This window comes from Macaca mulatta, chromosome 2 (genome assembly GCF_049350105.2).
Source record: "Macaca mulatta isolate MMU2019108-1 chromosome 2, T2T-MMU8v2.0, whole genome shotgun sequence".
NCBI classification, from domain to species: domain Eukaryota; kingdom Metazoa; phylum Chordata; class Mammalia; order Primates; family Cercopithecidae; genus Macaca; species Macaca mulatta.
Genome location: NC_133407.1, coordinates 35,774,083 through 35,797,317, shown reverse-complemented (window position 1 = coordinate 35,797,317; position 23,235 = coordinate 35,774,083). Strand labels below are relative to the sequence as shown.

The window sequence follows — 23,235 nt, the reverse complement described above, 5'->3', positions numbered from 1 at the left end:
ACTCGAGTCTCAAGATAACTTTTGAAACTCCTTAATAAGTACTAAGATATTTTGGTTTTTGTGTGTGTCCATTTTAGCTTTGAACCAGTTTTGAGTTTCTGGGGAAAGCTTGGGAAATAGGAATTCTTGGACTTTACACCGAACTCACTTAGTTTCAGAAAGATCTCCTGCAGCCTAGGCTAACCTGATTCTTGGGCAGGTTGGGAGACTCCAAGTCCCCAGACAAAACCTCTTATTTGGACCTTTTCTCAGCAACCCCCAGAAACTAAGGTGATTCCCAGAACAGGTGTTTATTCCTCTGACCAGGAGATCTAGGTCGCCTGCCAGTACCTTCAAGGTGTTCTGCAATATTTTCTGTGGTTTGGGGGCTACATTGAGCTCCCTGAAACATTCTGCAAACATTTGAGTGTTGCAAAACCCCACAGGGACCTGAAATGTTGTCCTTTACCCATTAATTTGCAGCAATACTATGTGTAGAAGAAATCGTGGCCCATTCTTTTTGTTTATTTATTTTGAGACGGAGTCTTGCTCTGTGGCCCAGGCTGGAGTGCAGTGGCGCAATCTCGGCTCACTGCAAGCTCCGCCTCCCGGGTTCACGCCATTCTCCTGCCTCAGCCTCCCGAGTAGCTGGGACTACAGGCGCCCGCCACCACACCCGGCTAATTTTTTTTGTATTTTTAGTAGAAACGGAGTTTCACCGTGTTAGCCAGGATGGTCTCGATTTCCAGACCTCGTGATCCGCCCACCTCGGCCTCCCTAAGTGCTGGGATTACAGGCGTGAGCCACCGCGCCCGGCCGATTGAGGCCCATTCTTAGTTGACTAGTTCAGTCATGTTTTTGCCAGCCATAAAAATAGCCGGTTATGAGGGTGCTGTCAACTAAAAGTAGATTTCATTTTCTCACGGAGCTTTTCTCCAGTATTTTCAGAGAATAATCAGAAGTTGACTCTTCAGTAGTCTCAGAGGCATGTGCTTCCTTACAATGTAAATTCATTTTTTTTTCTAGTATTACCAGCGCCTTAATGATCTAGTGGCAGCACCAGCCCCGATCCCACCTCTTCTGGTGTCTGGAGGACCAGGTTCTGGAAAGTCTCTTCTTTTATCCAAGTGGTATGACGCAGTGCAGTTAAATTATTGTTGTCATTGTTTGAATTACTGAATCTATTCAACAAAATGTATTGCATGCCTGCCTTCCTGCGTGGCCTACACTAAACATTAACAAATGAATAAAATAATAGTTTCATGCCCTGAAATGCATTGAATTTGGATGTCAGAGAGAAGACACAGAATGAGAAAGCAATAGGAAGCATGAACATTCATGATTATGTACATAAATCACATAGGTAACAGCTATGGAAGTGCTATGTAAGGAAGTGATATGTGACATAACATGTCATATAACACATATGACATGTTAAGTGGATTGTAGAGTAATGTGCCTTTATTTTTAATTATTGCCTTTATTTAAAAGTTTCATTGGGATTTTAAATATTGGAAACGACAAAAGCAGACTAGAGTGAAATACATTTTACAGAACATCAAAATTAAGGATAACCTTTACTATGAATGCAATCTAGTTCTGCAAATTATGGACTAAGGTTCATATAAGCTAATAAACTTTATTTTTTCATTATGTTGCTTAAAAACAAGCAGTAAAAATACTTTCTTTCATTCATAATTATTTACATTGAAGGGTTAGCATATGTAGTTGTTTCCTTTTTATTACCCTTTTAAAGTTATGTTTGGAAAATAATATTTTTGTACCTAACAAATTTTCCTCTAGTTGGAATTTTTGATTAAAAGTTAATGCTTATTTTACTAATACCTTACCCTCATATGTAAAGTACTTTTGTTTATGTTAATTAACATCTATTTGTAATTAAAATGAATCTACAATTTTTTAAAAGATTATTTAGAAGGATCTAAAAGTGGAGTAAAAACAGAAATTTCCATATTTATTTAAAAGTAACTGACCATCTGATTCTTCAATTAGGCAACATTTGATGTTTACTGCATTGTGATTTCTTTTTTTATTGACAGTCAAGGAACTTCATCAGTTTTATAAAAGTGCTGCCTTTTTCTTTCAGGATTCAATTACAACAGAAGAATTCCCCCAACACACTGATTCTTTCCCATTTTGTGGGAAGGCCCATGTCAACCAGCTCAGAGTCCTCCTTGATTATTAAACGACTAACTCTAAAGGTATAGTATTCCATCTTTTGGAATTACAGAATATTATTTAGATTCAGAAATTGTTGGGACTAATAAGTACCTACTGGTAAACTAATTTAAAATATTAGCCACCTGTTTTGGTTTTGTATTAGATTAAAAATAATATTCGATACAATCAGGTCCTCTTGGTGACTTGATTTTGGTTTATAAAAAAGTGAGAATGGAAATATTTCCCCCAGCTCTGTAACTACTTCAGTAACTATGTGTAACTACTTCAGTTTGTGTATGTTCTTATCTTGTAGTTGATGCAGCACTCTTGGTCAGTCTCTGCTCTGACACTGGATCCTGCTAAGCTTCTGGAAGAATTTCCACGTTGGCTGGAAAAACTGTCTGCTCGTCATCAAGGCAGCATCATCATTGTTATTGATTCTATAGATCAAGTTCAGGTACCGTTTTCTATTTGTTACCTATTGATACACTCAGAAAGAGATACAAATTCAGTAATAGCTGGATCAGGCACTTAAATTATATGTTTGTGAGAAGAAAATACGATGTTATTTTTTATATTTCTTCTTTATTTCTAGGGAGGAAACATGGATTTAAAAAATATATTGTATGTCCACAGACACTAATATTTTATTGAGAAAGACCAACTGAATTTACACAATTAGCAAAGACTATTAGTTTTGACATATTTTTAGGGCCTTGACATTTCCTGACGTGTCCAGAGTTCAAATTGGTGATGATAATGTTTTGCTACTTGTTCTTTTAAAATTTAAAATAAATCACCCCAAAATAAGATTTTTGTCCTTAATAAGATAAACTTAATGAGAATTTCATTTTATTTGGGGAGCTATTATTGGATTGTTTTGCAATATTTTGATTAATAGATTGAATTTTGTTTTTATATTTTTAAGCAAGTTGAAAAACACATGAAATGGCTGATAGATCCACTGCCAGTGAATGTAAGAGTAATTGTTTCTGTGAATGTAGAAACATGCCCTCCAGCATGGAGGTACGATGCCAACTTTAGTTCTTTCAGAGTACATGAAATGTTTTAAGTACAAACAAGGAAAGGTCTTAAATATGCATTTATGGTTTTCATGTTTTTTATGTAACTTGCAGCGAGGATGGGGAGAAGTGGGTGAATTTATGAAAAAAAAATCTATAGGTTTTGGGGCCAGGTGCAATGGTGTGAGCCTATAATCCTAGCACTTTGGGAGGCCAAGGCAGGCAGATAACTTGGAGCAAGCAGTTTGAAAACAGCCTGGCCAACATGGTGAAACCCTGTCTCTACAAAAAATACAAAAATGAGCTGGGCATGGTGGTGCATGCCTGTAATCCCAGCTACTTGGGAGGCTGAGAAAGGAGAATTACTCGAACCTAGGAGGCAGAAGTTGCAGTAAAGCAGAGATCGTGCCACTGCACTTCAGCCTGGGTGACAGAGGGAGACCCTGTCTCCAAAAAAGAAAAAGGATTTGGTGGGAGGTTAGATAGATCTGGGATGCAAGGGAAAAAGAAAGAGCCAGGATGATGATTCTGGAGTTTCTGACTTGAGAAATTAATTAATGTAGCTTCATGAACTGAAATAGGAAACATGGAGGACAGGCAGGTTGTGGGGAAAAGGTGATGAGTTTAGTTTTTAATCATGGTTAGTTTGAGTAGCTCCACATAACAATGTCTAGTAGCCAGTTAAATTTATAGATGAGGAAAATAGAGAAAGGGCCGGGCTGGGAATAATAGACACCTGTTGTTTTGAAATGCAAGCTCACTTTAATGGTCCTTTAAAAAGTAGTAGAGTGTAGGCCGGGCGCGGTGGCTCAAGCCTGTAATCCCAGCACTTTGGGAGGCCAAGACGGGCGGATCACGAGGTCAGGAGATCAAGACCATCCTGGCTAACACGGTGAAACCCCGTCTCTACTAAAGAATACAAAAAACTAGCCGGGCGACCTGGCGGGCGCCTGTAGTCCCAGCTACTCGGGAGGCTGAGGCAGGAGAATGGCATAAACCCAGGAGGCAGAGCTTGCAGTGAGCTGAGATCCAGCCACTGCACTCCAGCCTGGGCAGCAGAGCGAGACTCTGTCTCAAAAAAAAAAAAAAAAAAAGTAGAGTGGCTGGGCACAGTGGCTCACAACTGTAATCCCAGCACTTTGGGAGGTCGGGGCGAGTGGATCACCTGAGGTCAGGAGTTCGAGACCAGCCTGGCCAACACGGTGAAACCTGTCTCTACTAAAAATACAAAAATTAGCCAGGCGTGGTGGTGGGCACTCGTAATCCCATCTACTTGGGAGGCTAAGGCAGAAGAATCACTTAAACCCAGGAGGCGGAGGTTGCAGTGAGCTGAGATCGCACCACTGCCCTCCAGCCTGGGCAACAAGAGTGAAACTCTGTCTCAAAAAACAAACAAATGGCTGGGTGCAGTGGCTCATGCCTGTAATCACAACACTTTGGGAGGCCGAGGCAGGTGGATCACAAGGTCAGGAGTTCAAGACCAACCTGGCCAACAGTGAAACCCCATCGCTACTAAAAATACAAAAAATTAGCCGGGCATGGTGGTGGGCGCCTGAAATCCTAGCTATTTGGGAGACTGAGGCAGGAGAATCACTGGAACCTGGGAAGCGGAGGTTGCAGTCAGCCGAGATCGCACTACTGCACACCAGCCCGGGCAATAGTACGAGACTCCACCTCAAAAAAAAAAAAAAAAAAAAAAATAGTAGAGCAATTGGATCACATGGAACAGTGTTTCTCAACCTGTTTTTGCTCCTATAAGGAACCTTTTTAGACATATTTGTAAATTGCCTCCCCCAAGAAATTTTAATACCACACACATATTGTATGTCAGCTTGTATATATAAATAGATATATGTGTCTATGTGTACATATACATAAAAAGAGTAAGTTTAACTCCCCCACAACTCCAATTTTCACTACATCGAGAGTGTATGTTGTAATAGTTAAATTTCAGTTGCATTACAAGTGCTTGTGGACAATAATTGTGTCTGGTGCCACTCCTCATAGATACTCATACCTATGCTTAGTTTTACTGATAGTATGGCATATAGAACTAGAAATGTTTACTATATAACTATCTAATGTATATACTGTTTATTTTATAACTTTGTTGTGATTCATTGCTGAAAGTAATGATACACATGTTAGAATGAGTGAGATAATTACTTAATATGATTAATAGACATTAGTTTTGCTTATTTTACAAAAGCATTATAAAAAGTTAATTCCTGTGGTGGATTTTAAATTGTGTTGTGGGTAATTACAGTTCTTGTATTATTAAAATTTCATTTTTCTTTTCTTTAAATAAAAGGTTGTGGCCTACACTTCATCTTGATCCCTTAAGTCCAAAAGATGCAAAATCTGTTATAATTGCAGAATGCCACTCTGTAGACATTAAATTGAGTAAAGAGCAGGTGTGTATTTTTAATTTTGATGCAATCTTTTACTCTTTCTTATCTTTCATATGAAACATCTTATATGAGACTTAAAATTCAATGTAGGGGATCTGTTATAAGGAAAACTAGAGTTTAGTAATTACTTTGGTAAATGTACTGCCTCTTAAACTAATGACAGGTAGAAAAGAAGCAATAAAAAGATATTGGTCTTAAGGTTTACTTTACTATATAGTATTAAGCAAGTATTTTAAAAGCAAAAAAGCATTTTCCTACTGGCCACATCTGTGGTCTGCAGTTGGAAGGCTGACCACAGCCGAGGATCCACCACGCAAGGCGTGATGTCACTGATGGCAGCAGTGGTGTTACTTCTGTTGGGGTATTTGTTGATGGCTGGATAGTAAAGACCGCTTAATTCCAGGGTGGTTTTTGTATTTCTGTTTTGTTTTTCTTGGTAAACTGGTGCAGGAGAAGAAGCTGGAACGACACTGTCGTTCTGCTACAACCTGCAATGCCCTTTATGTCACCCTTTTCGGCAAAATGATCGCGCGGTAAGTGTTGGTTATTTTACATGATCTTCTGCATGTTTTGTGATTGCTGCAGACCCTTTCTCACCCTGCAAAACTGAGAACCAATCACTACACCAGTCTCTTGAGCCACTCAGATTTTATTTGAATAGTGATACTAACGTTTGTGAGAACATGGCTTACAGGTGAAGATTGAGTACCTACTGCCCATGATTGTCAGAACTTAATAGATTTGTCTCATTTTCTTCACACTAATCTGTTCCCTATTGGAGGTTGCAAAAGAAAGCCATCCTCACCCTCATTTGTGGCCCCTAGCTTTGGGAAAGTGAAGGAAACAACTGAGGGTTAGAATATTATTTCAGGTGTCTTTGAATATCAGGAGGTAGATATATGGATACGAATTTTTAATTGTCTCTGTTCTCAAGTCCTGATAAACTTTTATTATAAAATAGTTCTATTTTAGATATCCATTAGTAATCTGCCTTTAGATAAGCATTAGGGTGTCACTACTTTTATTTCCTCAATATAGCTTTACCCTATTCTATCTATTCTCAACCATTAGAATGTTTTACTACTTTTATTTCTTCTTCAGTATAGCATCACTCTACTTTGTCTTTTCTCAATCTGAGGTAAAAAAAAGATTAATACATTTTTTGTTATTCATTGCAATAGATGGCAATTCTAGCATACATATTTCCAGACATCGAATCTAGTACTTCTTGTCTGTTTATTCCATGTTCTCATCTTGAGCACCAAATTTGAAATTTAAAAAATCTTCTGAAACTTTACATTGCCCATGATATTTCATCTTCGTTTTTGTTTTTGAGACAGTGTCTCACTCTCTGTTGCCCAGGCTGGAGAGCAGAGGCTCGATCTCGGCTCACTGCAACTTCTGCCTCCCAGACTCGAGCGATCCTCCCACGTCAGCCTCTTGAATATCTGGGACTACAGGAGCATACCACCATGCCTGGCTAATTTTTGTATTTTTTTATAGAGGTGGGGTTTTGCCATGATTGCCAGGCTGGTCTTGAACTCCTGGGCTCAAGCAGTCCACCTGCTTAGCCTCCCAAAGTGCTGGGATTACAGCCTGTGAGCCACTGTGCCCAGCCTGCCTGTGATATTTCCACCGTCCTTTTCCACTGTTAGTTGTGGCAACGCATCTGGCCTCTGTGAACATAAGTGATACAATGAGTATGATTCAGGAGTGTGAGTCATTTGTCATACATTTAATAATGTTCATTGAAAGTATCTTTTATTGTTTTTATTTTTGAAAGTACCTATTTTAAAGACACTATCGATCCTTTGTTTTTTCTCTTTGTACATCTTTATATTATTTTTTAAAACTGGTAAATATGGCTGGGCGCGGTGGCTCAAGCCTGTAATCCCAGCACTTTGGGAGGCCGAGACGGGTGGATCACGAGGTCAGTAGATCGAGACCATCCTGGCTAACTCGGTGAAACCCCGTCTCTACTAAAAAAAATACAAAAAAAAACTAGCCGGGCGAGGTGTCGGGCGCCCATAGTCCCAGCTACTCGGGAGGCTGAGGCAGGAGAATGGCGTAAACCCGGGAGGCAGAGCTTGCAGTGAGCTGAGATCCGGCCACTGCACTCCAGCCCGGGCGACAGAGCGAGACTCCGTCTCAAAAAAAATAAATAAATAAAAAATAAAAAAAAAAATAATAAAAAACTGGTAAATATTGTGTAATCTTTTAAAACAAACTCCCCTATTTAATGATTTTCTTTAGCCTTGTGTTTTCAAAATTCTGGCTCCACACAAATTTAATTTGCATGGCTAACTAACAATACTTATCATCGTTTCCCTGCTTCCTGTATGTAGGTGGCATGCTTCTGGATAATAAGAACCATAACTGACTCATTTTTATATTCCCTAATGCCTAGTAATTGCTTGACAAATAATAGATTTCAGCATGTTTATTGCACTGAATTAAATTATATATAGTAAAATAAACCCAATGACTCTAGCAGCCGCATAAAACTACCACTTTCCTGTATCATGTTTTATTGAATTTGTTATTGGTTGCAGTACAAAAAATAAGAGTTCACGTTGTTTTTAATCGATCTCAAAATTTTCACAGATGTTGGCAATCTGTAAGAAATTAAATCTCTTCTCAATTCCAACAGTGCTGGGAGAGCAGGCAATTTAGATAAAATCCTTCATCAGTGTTTCCAGTGTCAAGATACTGTTTCATTATATAGACTCGTTCTGCACTCTATCCAGGAGTCCATGGCAAATGATGTGGATAAAGAGCTAATGAAGCAGGTAAAATGTAAAATGAAGCAGGTAAAACTTATAAAAAGGAATGTTAGTTTGCTTTGTGTGTGTGTGTGAATGGAAGTAAATAACAATTCTTTTAAAATTTGTGCTTAAATATGTTTCAGGCGTCTGCAGGAATGCTGATAGCCGGAGTGTGCTTGTGGAAATTTGTGTTTTCCTGATTATCATTGAGATTTATCATCTTTTCATGTTACTGGCTATCCTTGTTTCCTTTTTTTCTGAATTGCTGGTTCAAGCCTTTACCCATTTTTTAATTGGGTTGTTTGTCTTTTCCTTATTGATCTGTAGGTGTCTTAAATGTTCTGCATACTGAAAACAAATCCTTTATTAGAAAATTCACAAATAAATGTCTTTTTCCTGTTTGTTTCTTGTCTTTTAACTGTATAGTATCATTCATTATGGTTTCATCCATTATACAAAGCTTTCTTTCATATATATATGCATGTGTTTATACACACACACACACACACACACAAACAATAATTTCCTTCAAAAAGCTTTACAGTTTTGTTCTTCATGTGTGAAGTCCTTAACTCTTGTTGGTATCTTTTTGTTTATTGTGTGAGGAAGGGATCTACTTTTTAATCCTCTGTCATGTGGATAATTAATTGTTCTTTTTACTAAATAATACATGTCTTCTGCTCATTTGCAATGCCAACTGACAAATATCAAGCTCACAAATAAATGTGGGTCTGTTTCTAGGCTCTTCTGTTCTGATTTTGCCTATTCTTTGCCAGTGCCACACTGCTTAGTTATTAGAACTTTAAAGTAAGCTTTCATAGTTACTTGGGTAAATCTCCTTTTATTATTATTCTTCACAATTGCTTTGTCTAATTTTCCATATATATTTTTAGAATTAAGTGCTATGTAATTAAAGTTACATTTTAGTTTTTGTTGATGTATTCAATTTTGGTTTTTGAAAATGTATATCTAGCAACCTCATCGTTTGAACCTGGATCTATTTTTGTTAACTTTTCAGCTTGGTGGTTCCCGGGGTTTGGACTTCTCAGCCTACTCCAACCCTGCAAGCTTCCTTGTATTCTCTCCACGTCTGTGGGCTAATGTTTTTCTCATGCACCCCTTCACTGAGCGTGAAGGTCCTTCAAAGCCCTTCAATGGTCCTGGTGTTGACAAGAAATCTAGTTCCACCTCCTTGCCTCACACGGCTTAAGGGCTCACCTTCCATCCCACTGTGGGTATGAGAAACCTAAACCCTTAAGTTCCTGGGGGCTGCTGCCTGTCCTCTAGCTCCACTGCCCCCATAGCCAGCAGTTTCAGCTGTCAAAACTCTGATTTCAATTTCCTATTCATTTTTGACAGTTGGAGGATTTCCCTATCTTTTTTCCAGGATCAACTGTGCTTCTAGAAATGTGTCTGATATCCATAAATGTTTATAATAGGAGGGCTATTTTCTTCCACTGTCTTCCTGGAATTGGAATTCTGCCATTAATTATAATAATACATTTATGCAGTTTTAATTTTCACTATACTTTTTTCTATATGAGTATTATCTTTGGTGTGCTAGATTTTATAGATACACTATCTTAATCTTGATTAATGTCTTTTGGACAGTGTGCTTTAAGAAATCTATTTTTTGATTTATTAAATCATTTGGATTATAAGTTTTGGTAAAAAAAAAAAATAGCCTTAAAAGAATTATGGAAATTTTAATGGCTGTTAGTTACTTATGGAGGTGCTTTATGATTACTGTTAATTTGTTTTGCTACCTAGATTCTCTGCCTTGTCAATGTTAGTCACAATGGTGTGAGTGAATCAGAACTGATGGAACTCTATCCTGAGATGTCCTGGACTTTCTTGACCTCCCTTATTCACAGTTTATACAAAATGTGTTTGTTGACTTACGGTTGTGGCTTGCTCAGGTTTCAACATCTGCAGGTAATGTTATTTTAGGCATCTTTTCATTTATTTATTTATTTAAGAAACAGAGTCTCCTCTGTCACCCAGGCTGGAGTGCAGTGGCAAGATTGTTTCTTCCAAAGGAATAAATTCTAAAGATCTGCTATACAACATTGTCCCTGAAGTTAACAATACTGTAGTACACTTAAAAATTTATTAAGAGGGTAGGTCTCATGTTAAGTGAGACAATTTTTAAAATTAAAAAACAAGTCAGATACAAAAGATCAAAAATAGTTTCTTAAAGGTAGTTTATTTTTTGAAGAGAAGGAAGTTTATTTCAATTATGTTTCATTGAATTGCTGGTATTGTTATATAGCTATGCATTGCTTAACAATGGGGATATGTTCTGAGAAACACATCATTAGGTGATTTTATCATTGTGTGAACATCATAGAGCGTACTTACACAAATCTGAATGGTACAGCCTACCACACTTGGAGGTGATATGGTATGGCCTATTGCTCCCAGGCTATAAACCTGCACAGCATATTACTGTACTGAATACTCTGTGTAACTGTAAGTGTTTGTGTATCTAAATACAGAAAAGTTACAGTAAAAATGTGGTATAAAAGTTTTAAAACGGTATGCCTGTATAGGACAGCTTGATTATAATTTTATAGGATCATCATCATATATGCAGTTTGTTGTTGACCAAAACATTGTTATGTGCACATGACTGTATATGTATTAAGAGTTTGGACTCTGTAAGGCAGTCAGCCTCCTTTTCCTGGATTAATACCTATCTAAACTTGGGCAAGTTCTAAGCCCTGGGCAGACTTTAGCAGTTTACAAAAGGGGTTGTGAAGCAAATTAATTGAGGTGGTTCTTGGTCCTTGTGAGGAACTAGAAAGATATTTAGCACATGGAAGTAAATGTTTAGGATGTTTTGGATAAAATGATTCCTATCATCTGCAATGCCATGGTTGATTTATATATATACGCAATTACAAATTAAGTCTTAATTTGAGTATGCTGTATCGTATTTGTAGATGTGAAATGTTTGCAATTTCACAGACTTTTTCCTTTATTGTGTATTGTTTGAATATAATTTTTTTTAGTAACTTTTCATTCCACACTTCTGAGATTTTTAATGTATTAACTCAAGTTTGAATTAAATTGTGTTTTGAGCTTATAAATATTAGTACAGGAATTTTTATTCTAGTAACAGTTTATCAAATAAATATGTCCTAAATTTAAAAACATTTAAGTGACATTTATATTATACAGCTATAAAATAGGAATAATTATAAATTCTTTTTTGCAAGTCTATTGTTAGATGTACAGTGACTTACATAAAATAGAACTGAGTATTTCTTCTTTTTCTCCCTAGGCTTGGGAAACAGTGAGACTGGAGTACCTGGAAGACCCCACCGTTAATTCTTCATACAGGCAAAAGCTAATCAACTATTTCACCTTGCAGCTAAGGTATTGTAAATGTTCCTATTGTTCTTCTGTGACTTCTGCAACACCCTCTACCTTTGTGTCCTTATTTCTGTTTCTTAGCTTACAACTTAAAGTATAAAAATTTAATTATTACAAAAAAGATTAAATCCTCTCCCTATTCTGTTAATGTCAAAAGAGCAAAAGATGATTTTGTCTTTTAATATTATGCTAAAAGTTTAAACAAGGAAAATCAGTGTAGGATCATTTTATTATTTTTATTTTATTCCAGTAGTTTGTGTCCATGTATCCGTATGTGTGTATATGGGTCCATTGAGGGTTTTTTAAAATAGTTCAATTTTAGGAAAATACTTTTAGAGTTTGGTGGATGGTTCTGCATGTCACTGAATTTATTTTCTTAGATTGGTAAAGTCTCTGATTTTGATCTAACTTTTTTAGTATTAAATTATACTTAAAGAATCAGAGAGATATGTTAAATATATTTTTCTTCCTTCAACATTTGTTTGAAGCCTTTTTGAGGCAGTCTCATTGTAGGAAGATATTGAATATTGTCTCCTCTCTTACGATAGTCAGGACAGAGTGACTTGGAGAAGTGCAGATGAACTCCCGTGGCTTTTTCAGCAGCAGGGAAGTAAACAGAAGCTGCATGATTGCCTTCTTAATCTCTTTGTGTCTCAAAACCTTTATAAAAGGTAAGAAACATTATAGAACATCCTTCCCCAGAAAGAGAGATTTAAAGATGTTCAGTTTAACAAAGAAAAATGGTATTTTTAATTTAAAAATTAGTCCAGGTATCTGAAATACAAACAGTGTAGGAGAAATCTTGAGACAATTTACAAATCTCTATTAGATCTACTTTTCCCAGGAGGAAAACATAGAGTACTGCTGCTTTATGAAATCAGAGCTGGAATGATTTCTGTTCAACTTTTTATCTTATGCTTACATTTAAGCAGGTCTAAATCTAAACCACCCAGAGAGGTGGTTCATGATGTCTGCTTCTTCGGGCCTTCAGATATCTGAAAGCATTGGCTTCAAAGTAGACTCTGGGCTGCAATAGAATCTGTCTGGTGTTGAATTTATTTGTTTTTGTTTGTTTGTTTATTTTCTATGTCTGGTGTTGAATTTAAAGAAATAATTACCCTAATTCAAAATGTATTCTGTTTGTCTCTCTTGTTGTGTTCTGGTTTGTCAGTGGCAGAACTGCCTTTTTATGAGCCAACTGTCTAACCTGCTAAACTTCATGAGGGTTTTTTTTCTGCCTTACTTAGAAATTTAGACATTTCTTATACGATACGTATGTAATTTATTTGGCTCCTATATAAACTCTTTCAGATTTGTTGCATGTCTTAAATTATTTCTGATCTCCATTCCAATTTTTCATGATTCCTTTGAAATCAGGTTATTTTAGTTTACCAGCTCTCCCATGCTACTTAAAGTCACCTACAAATGAATAAGCTTACTTTTGTCATTCAGTTTCTTGATGAAAATGCAAAGTAGATACTCTGTGACAGTTGATTTTTCATTAGTTTCTTCTCTTTGAATTTCCATACTTAAAATAATTTTGGGAGTGAACTCAGCAGTTGGCTCCGTATTGTGAAATGTGTAAAAAGGATTCAAATAGATTCCCATTGGTAAGTAGCCATGATGGTATTAAGGATAACAGCCAACACTGTGGATTACTTACTGTGTGCCATAATCCCCCTACAGTACCAGCCGAGGCAGCTAGTGTCTCCATTTCTGCAGGTGAAGGTGATGAGGTCTAAGAGGTCAGACAACCTGCTCAAGATCACATAGCTAAGATAGTGGTGGAACTCAGATAGTGAGTGGTCTGAGTCTCACCTCACTACACAATACTCGCCTACTAATAAATTGTCAATAACTTGATATTAATTCTGGAATTTCCATTCTGTAGTGGATTTTAAAGTGTGGTTTTCATTAAAGTACTGTTATTTGTTGAAACAGGGGACACTTTGCTGAGTTGCTGAGTTATTGGCAGTTTGTTGGCAAAGACAAAAGTGCAATGGCAACAGAATACTTCGATTCATTGAAGCAGTATGAGAAAAACTGCGAAGGCGAGGAGAACATGAGTTGTTTAGCTGATCTTTATGAAACCTTGGGGCGATTTCTCAAGGATCTAGGCCTTCTCAGTCAGGTAAGCTCAGCACATCAATGGCAAGCCAGAGACAGGTGGGATTTTTGTGTTCACTCTTCTGTTTTTCTAAGATGTTAATGTAGTTTTCATTTGTTGTGCTATAATCTTTAATATTTAATCAGATGACAGATCTTGCAGCATTTCACTCACTTTAATTGGCCTTTCACCCTTTTTCCCCCCAGGCTGTAGTACCTTTGCAGAGGTCTCTAGAGATTCGAGAAACAGCTTTAGATCCCGATCACCCAAGAGTAGCCCAGTCCCTCCACCAACTAGCAAGTGTATATGTGCAGTGGAAGAAGTTTGGCAATGCAGAACAACTGTATAAACAGGCATTGGAAATCTCAGAAAACGCTTATGGTGTGGACCATCCATATACTGCTCGTGAACTGGAGGCACTTGCAACTTTGTACCAGAAACAAAATAAGTAAGATTTTTTAGATCAGTAATACCTGATTTTATGAAGGGGAATTATAGTTTTAATGTACTTATGGGATAGGCTTTATTTTATCACTGTGTACTTTTCCGTACCCTGTGCCTAATCTTCATGTGGTAAACAGAGAAAATTAGAACTGTAAGATTCATCTCTGTTTGAAGATGCATGAAGGATAGAACATGGACTTTTGAGTCATATAGTCTTGGGTTTGAATCCTGGAATCCTGGCTCATTCACTGACTAACATTGAGTGCTTTACTAATATAAGTTTAGTATCCTTTATCCAAATGTGGAATGAGAAGTGTTCAGGATTTCGGATTTGTTCAGATTTCAGAATATTTGCATATATATAATGAGATTATCATGGGGATGGGACATCCCCCAACTCTAAACATGAAATTTATTTATGTTTCATATACAACTTATACACATAGCCTGAAAGTAATTTTATGTACTAGTTTTAATTTTGTAACTTCTAGAAGTATTGTTTCATACAAATTTTGTGTGAATTTCACATTTAAACTTGACCAGAAATTAGTCTATGCAGAAAAAGTTGTTAAAAATTAATAGTGCGCTATAGAAAACTAAAATTTTGGATTTTCATTTAGTTAGGTTGCCCTTCAGAGACTTAGGATGAGTTAGTTAAAGATTATTAAATGTCAGCTACTTAGAGGACTAGACTTAATTTGTCAAAATTTTTTTAATTGAACAGAACTTTTTATTAGAAAAACATCCATGATAGACTAAGATATCTTAGTGTTTTGCCATATTTTGTTTTATGAAGGGTTTTTAGAGATTTGTAATGTCATATGACTATCATTTCTAGAAAAATGATGTATTTAATAGCCCAAAAAGACTTTACACTATGAAAAGAGTGCTTTCATTTCACTGAAGTATACTTTGAATGTTTCTTTTGTTTGACTTACTGTAATTTTTTTTAAGATATGAACAAGCTGAACATTTTAGGAAAAAATCCTTTAAGATTCGTCAGAAAGCTGTAAAGAAAAAAGGCAACTTGGTAAGGAGAGATTTCTTTTGTGTTGTGTTTTGAGTGTAAGAGGAAAAGAGCATCATAAACGCATACACCCCACATGTTTAAGAGCTTTAGATTTTAAAATCTTCTCGTTTTTAAGAAAAGAACTACCTAACATTTTCTTATTTATGTGTTAAAATATCATATTACTGAGAAGTACAATTTAGACTTTAAAAAGTGGAACTCTAAATTCATTTGAAGGTTAGGCTTTGAAACACGGAATTTAAAGCTACCAGTTTAAAGGGTTGGAAAAAGGAATAAAATAAATGTAGTTAACATAAATAAAATAAAATATGTAGTTAACATAAATAAAATAAAATAAATGTAGTTAACATTTTGTTAACATGTTCAATGTGAAGAAAGCCTTTCCCTCAAATACACAATAAAAGTTATTTTTATTTTTTTAAGTTGCTGATAAAGTCTAAATGTAGCATATTTCTTTAATTTAAAATGCTGTGTACATTTTTATGGACCTGATATTTATGTGTTTACCTATGGGGTTGATAAATATCTGCAAATTAATTATATTCTATTGTTTCTTGAAGCACTTTGAGATATAGTTTACTTTCTAAAATACAATCATTTTCATGAAATAGTTTTTAATGAATTTTAGAATGTGTTGCTATGTGGAAATATTTGTGTTTGTAAATCATCAAGTTAATTTACTGTGATACTTAAAATAAGTTATCTAGATTAAATGGGAAAAAAGGAAGATGTTTTAGGACCCTCATATATTGTTTCAGAATCAAGGATTGCACCTACTTAGTGATTGCTTTTCATTTTTCATGTTCGCTGCAGTATGGATTTGCCCTTTTACGTAGACGGGCTCTGCAGTTAGAAGAGCTTACATTAGGTAAGGACACACCTGATAATGCTCGGACCCTCAATGAACTGGGTGTTCTCTACTATCTTCAAAATAACCTGGAGTGAGTACCATGGGGTTAATAATGAAAATAACCATTTTCTCTTTGATACAATGTTGTTTTACGTTTTTATCAAGTCTAAAGCTAGAAAAAAATTGATAATGCCAAATTTCATGTATGATGTCATATAATGAGCATACACATACTTGAAGACCATGGTATTTTCTCTACTGTGTTTCTTTTCACATTGTTTCTTTTTTTTTTTTTTTCTTAATTTTGAGATGGAGTCTCGCTCTGTTGCCCAGGCTGGAGTGCAGTGGCGCGATCTCGGCTCACTGCAACCTCCACCTCCCATTCAAGCTATTCTCCTGCCTCAGCCTCCCGAGTAGCTGGGACTACAGGCGCCCGCCACCACCCCGGCTAATTTTTTGCATTTTTAGTAGAGACAGGGTTTCACTGTATTAGCCAGGATGGTCTCGATCTCCTGACCTTGTGATCTTGCCCGCCTTGGCCTCCCAAAATGCTAGGATTACAGTTGTGAGCCACCACACCTGGCCCACATTGTTTCTTAACTGAAAAGTTATTCTGTAGCTTCCCTGGTGTATTTTGTATATTTATGAAAAGTGAGTTTGTGTAGATATTGTGCATGAGACCTCACAGAAGCAGCAGCTTGGGACTAATAGTAAATCATGCAGACAGTTTCTAGTTTTATTTGTCAGTTTATTTGGGCAAAAGGATTCAAAATGACATTTATATGTTATAAAAATAAATATTTTTGGACTTCAGATATGAGAAAAATATAACAAATTTGAAACTTTGGATGTCAGAAAAGTATAATAAATCTTTAGCCCACTTACAGAACCTTAAGTAAAAAATAATGATTTATTCTTTTGTTAAAAATTATTTAGTACTGGCTGGGCATGATAGCTCATGCCTGTAATCCCAGAGCTTAGGAGGCTGAGGCATTAGGATCACTTGAGGCCAGGAATTCGAGACCAGCCTGGGCAACATAGTGAGACCCTGTCTCTAAAATAAAATTAATAAATTAGCCAGACATGGTGGTACACACCTGTAGACCCAGCTACTTGAGAGGCTATGGTGGGAGGATCACTTGAGCCTAGGAGTTCAAGGTTACACACACACACACACACACACACACACAATAAAATAAAAATTATTTAGTACTAACTCCAAAGGGAGGAAGAGTGAATACCAAAATCTTTTGTTTGACCTAGGTCTAATAATTTTTAAAGTATAAAACGTTTGTTTTGGAAAATACCAGTTTTTCTTTCAGAAGTGGAGAATTGAGGCAATCATCCACACATTTTAGGCCCTCAAACTGTCAGGAAAAGGGCACGAAGAGATAGGGGTGGGGAAGAGGGGGAAAGTAAGATTTTGAGCTGAATCTCTTATTTTAACTTGAATCTAAGAATAAAGATGATTCAGTTCTCCACTCAATTTAGGGGTCAGGATTCCAAACTCTAGAGAACAGATAGTTTAAGCCATTTTGGGATTGTGTTCACAGAACAGCTGACCAGTTTCTGAAGCGTTCCTTAGAAATGAGGGAGCGAGTTCTAGGACCAGATCACCCTGACTGTGCTCAGTCTTTGAATAATCTGGCAGCTCTATGCAATGAAAAGAAACAGTATGATAAAGCAGAAGAACTTTATGAAAGAGCTTTAGATATTCGGAGACGTGCGTTAGCTCCTGATCACCCCTCTTTGGCATATACAGTGAAGCATCTTGCCATCTTGTATAAGAAAATGGTAAGTAATCCTTGGCATTCTTACATGTTTTACAACACATCAGTTAAGCCATAACTGCTATCAGCAAAATAATTTATCTTTATCATGGATAGGTTAGTTTACATGAGCTTTAAAGATCATGATTTAACTTTTAACAAGTAACTGAGCAGAACATTTAAAAATAATTATTTCATACTGAACTGGTTACATTGATTATTGATTCTGAAATAATATACTAGTAAATTAATATGCTGGTTTTGTTTTGTTAAATACATTCCAAGTACAAATGCATTTATTAGCATTCTAAATCAAACTTATTTTACATTTCAGAAGTTCTAAAATTCCACCAATATTAAGTTTGCTGTGTAAAGCAATGTAAACATAAGAAATCAGGAGACATCTTTGTAGTTGATTAAATGAACATTTTTATTTCATTCTTTCTTGGCTTTGCCTGTAATTAAATGTAACCATTGTTTGCCATAAGGTTCTATACTGAGTGATATTTGGAATTTTTATAGCTGTTCTCCAAAAAAAAAAGAAAAAATCCAGGGATGTCTGCTTTCCCATTTAGCATAGTTACAGAGCTTTGTAGACTATCTTTAGACTTTGTGGAACCATTACTGGTCATCCTGACACTGAAGTTGTTTTAGTAAGAAGGTACATTGCTGCTCTTTCTGCCCAACTTTCAGATGAAATGAAGTAGTTAGAAAAATCTGGAAAGGATTTGGCAAGAAATGAGCTTTTTATTTTGATGCAATCTCCAAATTATGTGCAATATGGTAAATCTACTTTAGCTGATATGTTTTTACTACACTAGAAACAGTAATAGTGGATGATCCTAAAGGGTGTTCTGAATTATCAAAGGAAATGCTTTTGTATACAGTGTAGCTTTAGATTTTCAGTTATCTATAAATTTAATCATTCCGCTGAGAGGAAATGCTTCTGAGATTTTTTTTCCTCAAAATTATCCTTTAATATGAAATTTTACATATGAAGAAAGCTCTGATAAGATAGTATTTATTGCCTTATATTTTTGTTAGATTTAACTTTTGTTTTTTAGGGGAAACTTGACAAAGCTGTACCTTTGTATGAATTGGCTGTTGAAATTCGACAGAAATCTTTTGGCCCAAAGCACCCTAGTGTAGCTACTGCTTTGGTGAACTTAGCTGTTCTTTATAGCCAAATGGTAAGTTCCCATATTTTAACGTTTTATCAGTGAATGATTTTATGGTATAAAATATAGAGAAACATGAATTAGATAGGGAACAGTAAATACAATGAAAGACAATTTAAAGATATTTCTAATACTTCCTTTAGTACTTGAGAAACTATTGAAGTTAGACTTATATGAAGTCCCTTCCTCTTAGTGTAAAACGCTGTTTAGTTCAGAGCATAGGCTTAGTTTCTAAAGTTGTGGAGATACCCTACACCCCTCCATATAATATTGTACTTAAGCCTGTGGCATTTGATTATGATGGGCAAGAATCAGGTGGGGGACCCATTAGGCAATAAAGGAACAGGTTTTTGCTTACAGTATTGGATTATGGTCAGATGGTTACTGAGCTAGGTCTAAATCTTAAGTATCTGACTTTCTGTTACACTGCTTCTTCTATGATTATTCATAAATTAATCTGTTTATTCCCATCTTTTAGAAGGATATTAACATTTTAAAGTACTAATCAAAGTCGGTTAGCTTAGTCTAGAATACATTAATTTCAGAAACCCAGTGTGTTTAAGTGAGCATTATTATTTTTTTAATAAGAAAAAACATGTTGAAGCTTTGCCATTATATGAAAGAGCATTAAAGATTTACGAAGATAGCCTGGGTCGGATGCATCCTCGAGTTGGAGAAACATTGAAAAATTTAGCTGTGCTTAGGTAAGAATTTTTTTCACTTTCTTTATAAAGCCTCTTTTATTTGAAGTAGCTTTAATTTGTCTAAGAAGAGCACAAAATATGTATTACTGAATGTTTTCTTAGAGTAGGGAGGGGTTGTTTTTTGCTGATCGACTTCAAGAGGTACTAAAGTAGTATCCAGAAATGAAACGAAGGCTGCATGATCTGTTTTGCAGAGGAGTGTATATATGCATCATGGCAAATAGTGAAGGATGGTTTACACTGCAACTGGCTCTGGGAGTAATATGGGTAATTTGCTGTCCTCAGAGTGAATTTGCCATTAAGTATATGTTGACTTTTGCTTGCTCATTTGTATTTTTCTCAGGATGCAGAGAATACCTAACTTTCCTTAGCAATTTCACTGCCTCTATTACAACATGGTTTTAATGATATCCATATGAGACACAAAAATACTGATATTGGTAAAAAGGAGAAGAGTTTGGGTGTTGTTTTACTGGTCTGCTTGAGTGAATGAATACATTGGGAAGAGGGGAGAAATGGGCAAATATTTATAGCTTCTTTTTCTGTATCCCATAAGGTCATTTTGAATTGGTAAGAGGTTATATTCTCATTTTAAGAGTTTTTTTTTTTTTTTCTCTCTCTCTCTCTCTCTCAAAGCTATGAAGGAGGAGATTTTGAAAAAGCTGCTGAATTATACAAAAGGGCAATGGAAATAAAAGAAGCAGAAACATCACTCTTGGGTGGAAAAGCTCCTTCACACCATTCTTCAAGTGGAGACACGTTTAGCTTAAAAACAGCTCATTCTCCTAATGTTTTCCTTCAGCAAGGACAAAGGTAATAGCAGCAGTTAGAATTCTTTGCAAATGTACCTTAAGACAAAATAATTAAACATTTGGAACATTTGAATTTGAAACTTTAAAAAAATGTTTTAAGAAATTTTACTCTTACTATGTGTGATTTAACTGCTATTTGTATGAAGTTGTATTGGACTGCATTAAGTTGGAATTGTGATTGTGTCTGTTTTAATTGTTTAAAAGAATTTTCCTATTATCTGGTATCCAAGGAGGTAGACACATTAGAATTGTAAGATGATATGAGGAGCAAATCATGAAAAGTGGGTTGGTCTTTGTTCAACAAAAGCTGGCACAGCAGTTAAGGAGTTCAAGAATTCCATGAATCTTGGCCAGGCACGGTGGCTCATGCCTGTAATCCCAGCACTTTGGGAGGCTGAGGCAGGAGCAGCACTGGAGGCCAGGAGTTCGAGACCAGCCTGGCCAACATGGTAAAACAGTCTCCACTAAAAATACAAAAAAATTTAGCCAGACAGGGTGGTGCATGCCTGTAATCCTAGCTGCTCGGGAGGCTGAGGCATGAGAATCACTTGAACCCAGGAAGTGGAGGTTGCTATGAGCCGAGATTGCACCAATACATTCCATCCTGGCCAACAGGGTGAGACTGTCTCAATAAATAAATAAATAAATAAATAAATAAATAAATAAATAAATAAAATAAGAATTCCATGTTTCTTTTCAGCTCTCAAGAGCTACTTTAGCCTCACCATTCCTCTTGCTTTTCAGCAGCAGTCTGGCCCAATTCTCTACCTCAAAGGAAAGTTTCAAGGATTAAAAGGATAATGTTTATGAAAGATTCAAATTGTCTTCAGTGAAACACATTAGTCACAAGAATCCCTATTGCTGCATTTTAAAAAATTCTTTACCCTTTCCTTGAGCAGACTGGTCCAGTCCCTCTGCTTTTTGCTCTGTCTACATTGTGTATTATTTATTACTATATAGTATATGTATCTGCATAATGTCTGAAGTCATTAATGCAGTAACAGGTCAAGCTCTTTAGCATTCTTTGTCTTTTCCCAAAATAGAGATATGATATTCTCCTTTATCTTCCTCCTTAGATGGCCTAAATCTGTCTCTTCATTTACCTCAAACTCAAATTAGTATGCCATTTTTATACTGAAAATTATTTTTATGAATTTTATAAATATTGCAACATTTTAGATATTGTTTTGGACCATTTGTGTATTTATATATAATAAAATCATCAATTTAATACTTGCAAGATCCTAACATGTATTAATTGTAAAAGTGAAATATGTAATAGCCACACTTCACTGTTTTAAAATAAAAGTGCAATTTTAAGTTCTTTTTTCTCCACTCTAGTTTATACAAGAGGGCTGTTCTGCATAATTTTTAAAGAAATATGTTGAACGTTTTTTTAGAACTTGAAATGGACCGGGTGTGGTGTCTCATGCCTGTACACCTAGCACTTTGAGAGGCCAAGATGGGCGGATCATAAGGTCAGGAGATCGAGACCATCCTGGCTAACACGGCGAAACCCTGTCTCTACTGAAAATATAAAAGACTAGCTGGGTGTGGTGGCACATGCCTGTAGTCCCAGCTACTTGGGAGGCTGAGGCAGGAGAATCGCTTGAACCCGGGAGGTGGAGGTTGCAGTGAGCTGAGATTGCACCACTGCACTTCAGCCTGAGTGACAGAGTGAGGCTCCGTCTCAAAACAAAACAAAACAAAACAAAAACCTTGAAATGTTATCAATACTTGCTGCTCAGTAGTTTGCTCAGCTTAAGGTTTTGGTTAATGTTCTCTTAAGGCCGAGTTACTACTCACAGGGTGGTCCACAAATCATTATCACCACCACCTGGCAGCTTACTAAAAATTCAGACTCTCAGGCCTCTCCCCAAACCTATTGAATAAATCTGTATTTTAGCTATAGCCCAAGGTGACTAATGTGCACATAAGTGTGAGAAGCAGTGGTATAACTGTACAGCACTATAGTGGTAATTTAAAAAGAAATGAGGCAGTATATAATGAGCATCCTTCTTCCTCCTTTGGGAGTAGTCCAAGAGGGAAAAATATAAGATAAAACTATAGCCATTAACATACCTTTCTGGGTTTGGCAGCTGTGAAAGACACAAAGTAATTGAAAACACAAATATACCAGACAATGATTTTAGAATTAAGCTGTTAAGAGCTTAGAATTTGATTATTTAGGGGTACAAATAATTTAATACATAGCAAGTAATGTGTTCAGTTTATCACCTTAGAAAAACTGCTTTAGGAAATAATCTGAGACTAGTACTCTAGAAGAACCCTGACAAAAGGAAAAACTACCTTAAGAATATTATTCTTTGTACCTCCAAAAGTTGTGCCTGAATAACTATAGTTGGGGACATGATCACTCAAAATTATGTATTCTAAAAGAATGAAATCTAAACATAATAAACTATGTTTTGATATTCCTACTTATTTTACTACCAACCCAAACGTTCTCATGTAGAATGCATACTTAAAAAGATAAAAATAGCTGGAACATCTTTGTGTATGCATATTTGAAGTTCTCAAATAGGAATATTTTATTCACATCAATATGCACCTTCACAATGAAAATGGTAGCTTTCAGACAACT

At 36.1% G+C, this 23,235-nt stretch overlaps 1 protein-coding gene across 6 annotated transcripts in view; it reads left to right on the top strand.

The window, feature by feature from the left end:
• The window catches only part of NPHP3 (nephrocystin 3), a 48,181-nt gene that overhangs the window by 20,328 nt on the left and 4,618 nt on the right, over positions 1–23,235 (top strand). The window contains exons 10-28 of one of the 6 annotated variants that reach the window (XR_003727100.2): positions 1,006–1,109; positions 2,087–2,201; positions 2,474–2,617; positions 3,089–3,186; positions 5,494–5,596; positions 6,044–6,126; positions 8,244–8,382; positions 10,129–10,293; positions 11,645–11,739; positions 12,285–12,407; positions 13,678–13,867; positions 14,050–14,291; positions 15,242–15,317; positions 16,131–16,185; positions 17,721–17,961; positions 19,001–19,126; positions 19,703–19,818; positions 20,455–20,631; positions 21,378–21,954. Coding sequence is in view for 3 of the 6 variants with exons in the window: in XM_028843707.2 (XP_028699540.2) it covers positions 1,006–1,109; positions 2,087–2,201; positions 2,474–2,617; positions 3,089–3,186; positions 5,494–5,596; positions 6,044–6,126; positions 8,244–8,382; positions 10,129–10,293; positions 11,645–11,739; positions 12,285–12,407; positions 13,678–13,867; positions 14,050–14,291; positions 15,242–15,317; positions 16,131–16,258; positions 17,721–17,961; positions 19,001–19,126; positions 19,703–19,818; positions 20,455–20,631; positions 21,378–21,423 (2,511 nt within the window). In the remaining 3 variants the exon portion in view is untranslated. Of the gene's footprint in view, positions 1–1,005; positions 1,110–2,086; positions 2,202–2,473; positions 2,618–3,088; positions 3,187–5,493; positions 5,597–6,043; positions 6,127–8,243; positions 8,383–10,128; positions 10,294–11,644; positions 11,740–12,284; positions 12,408–13,677; positions 13,868–14,049; positions 14,292–15,241; positions 15,318–16,130; positions 16,259–17,720; positions 17,962–18,980; positions 19,127–19,702; positions 19,819–20,454; positions 21,298–21,377; positions 21,955–23,235 lie in introns of those variants that run through there. The other 5 variants (XR_003727101.2, XR_003727099.2, XM_028843707.2 and 2 more) reach the window with 5 other exon arrangements.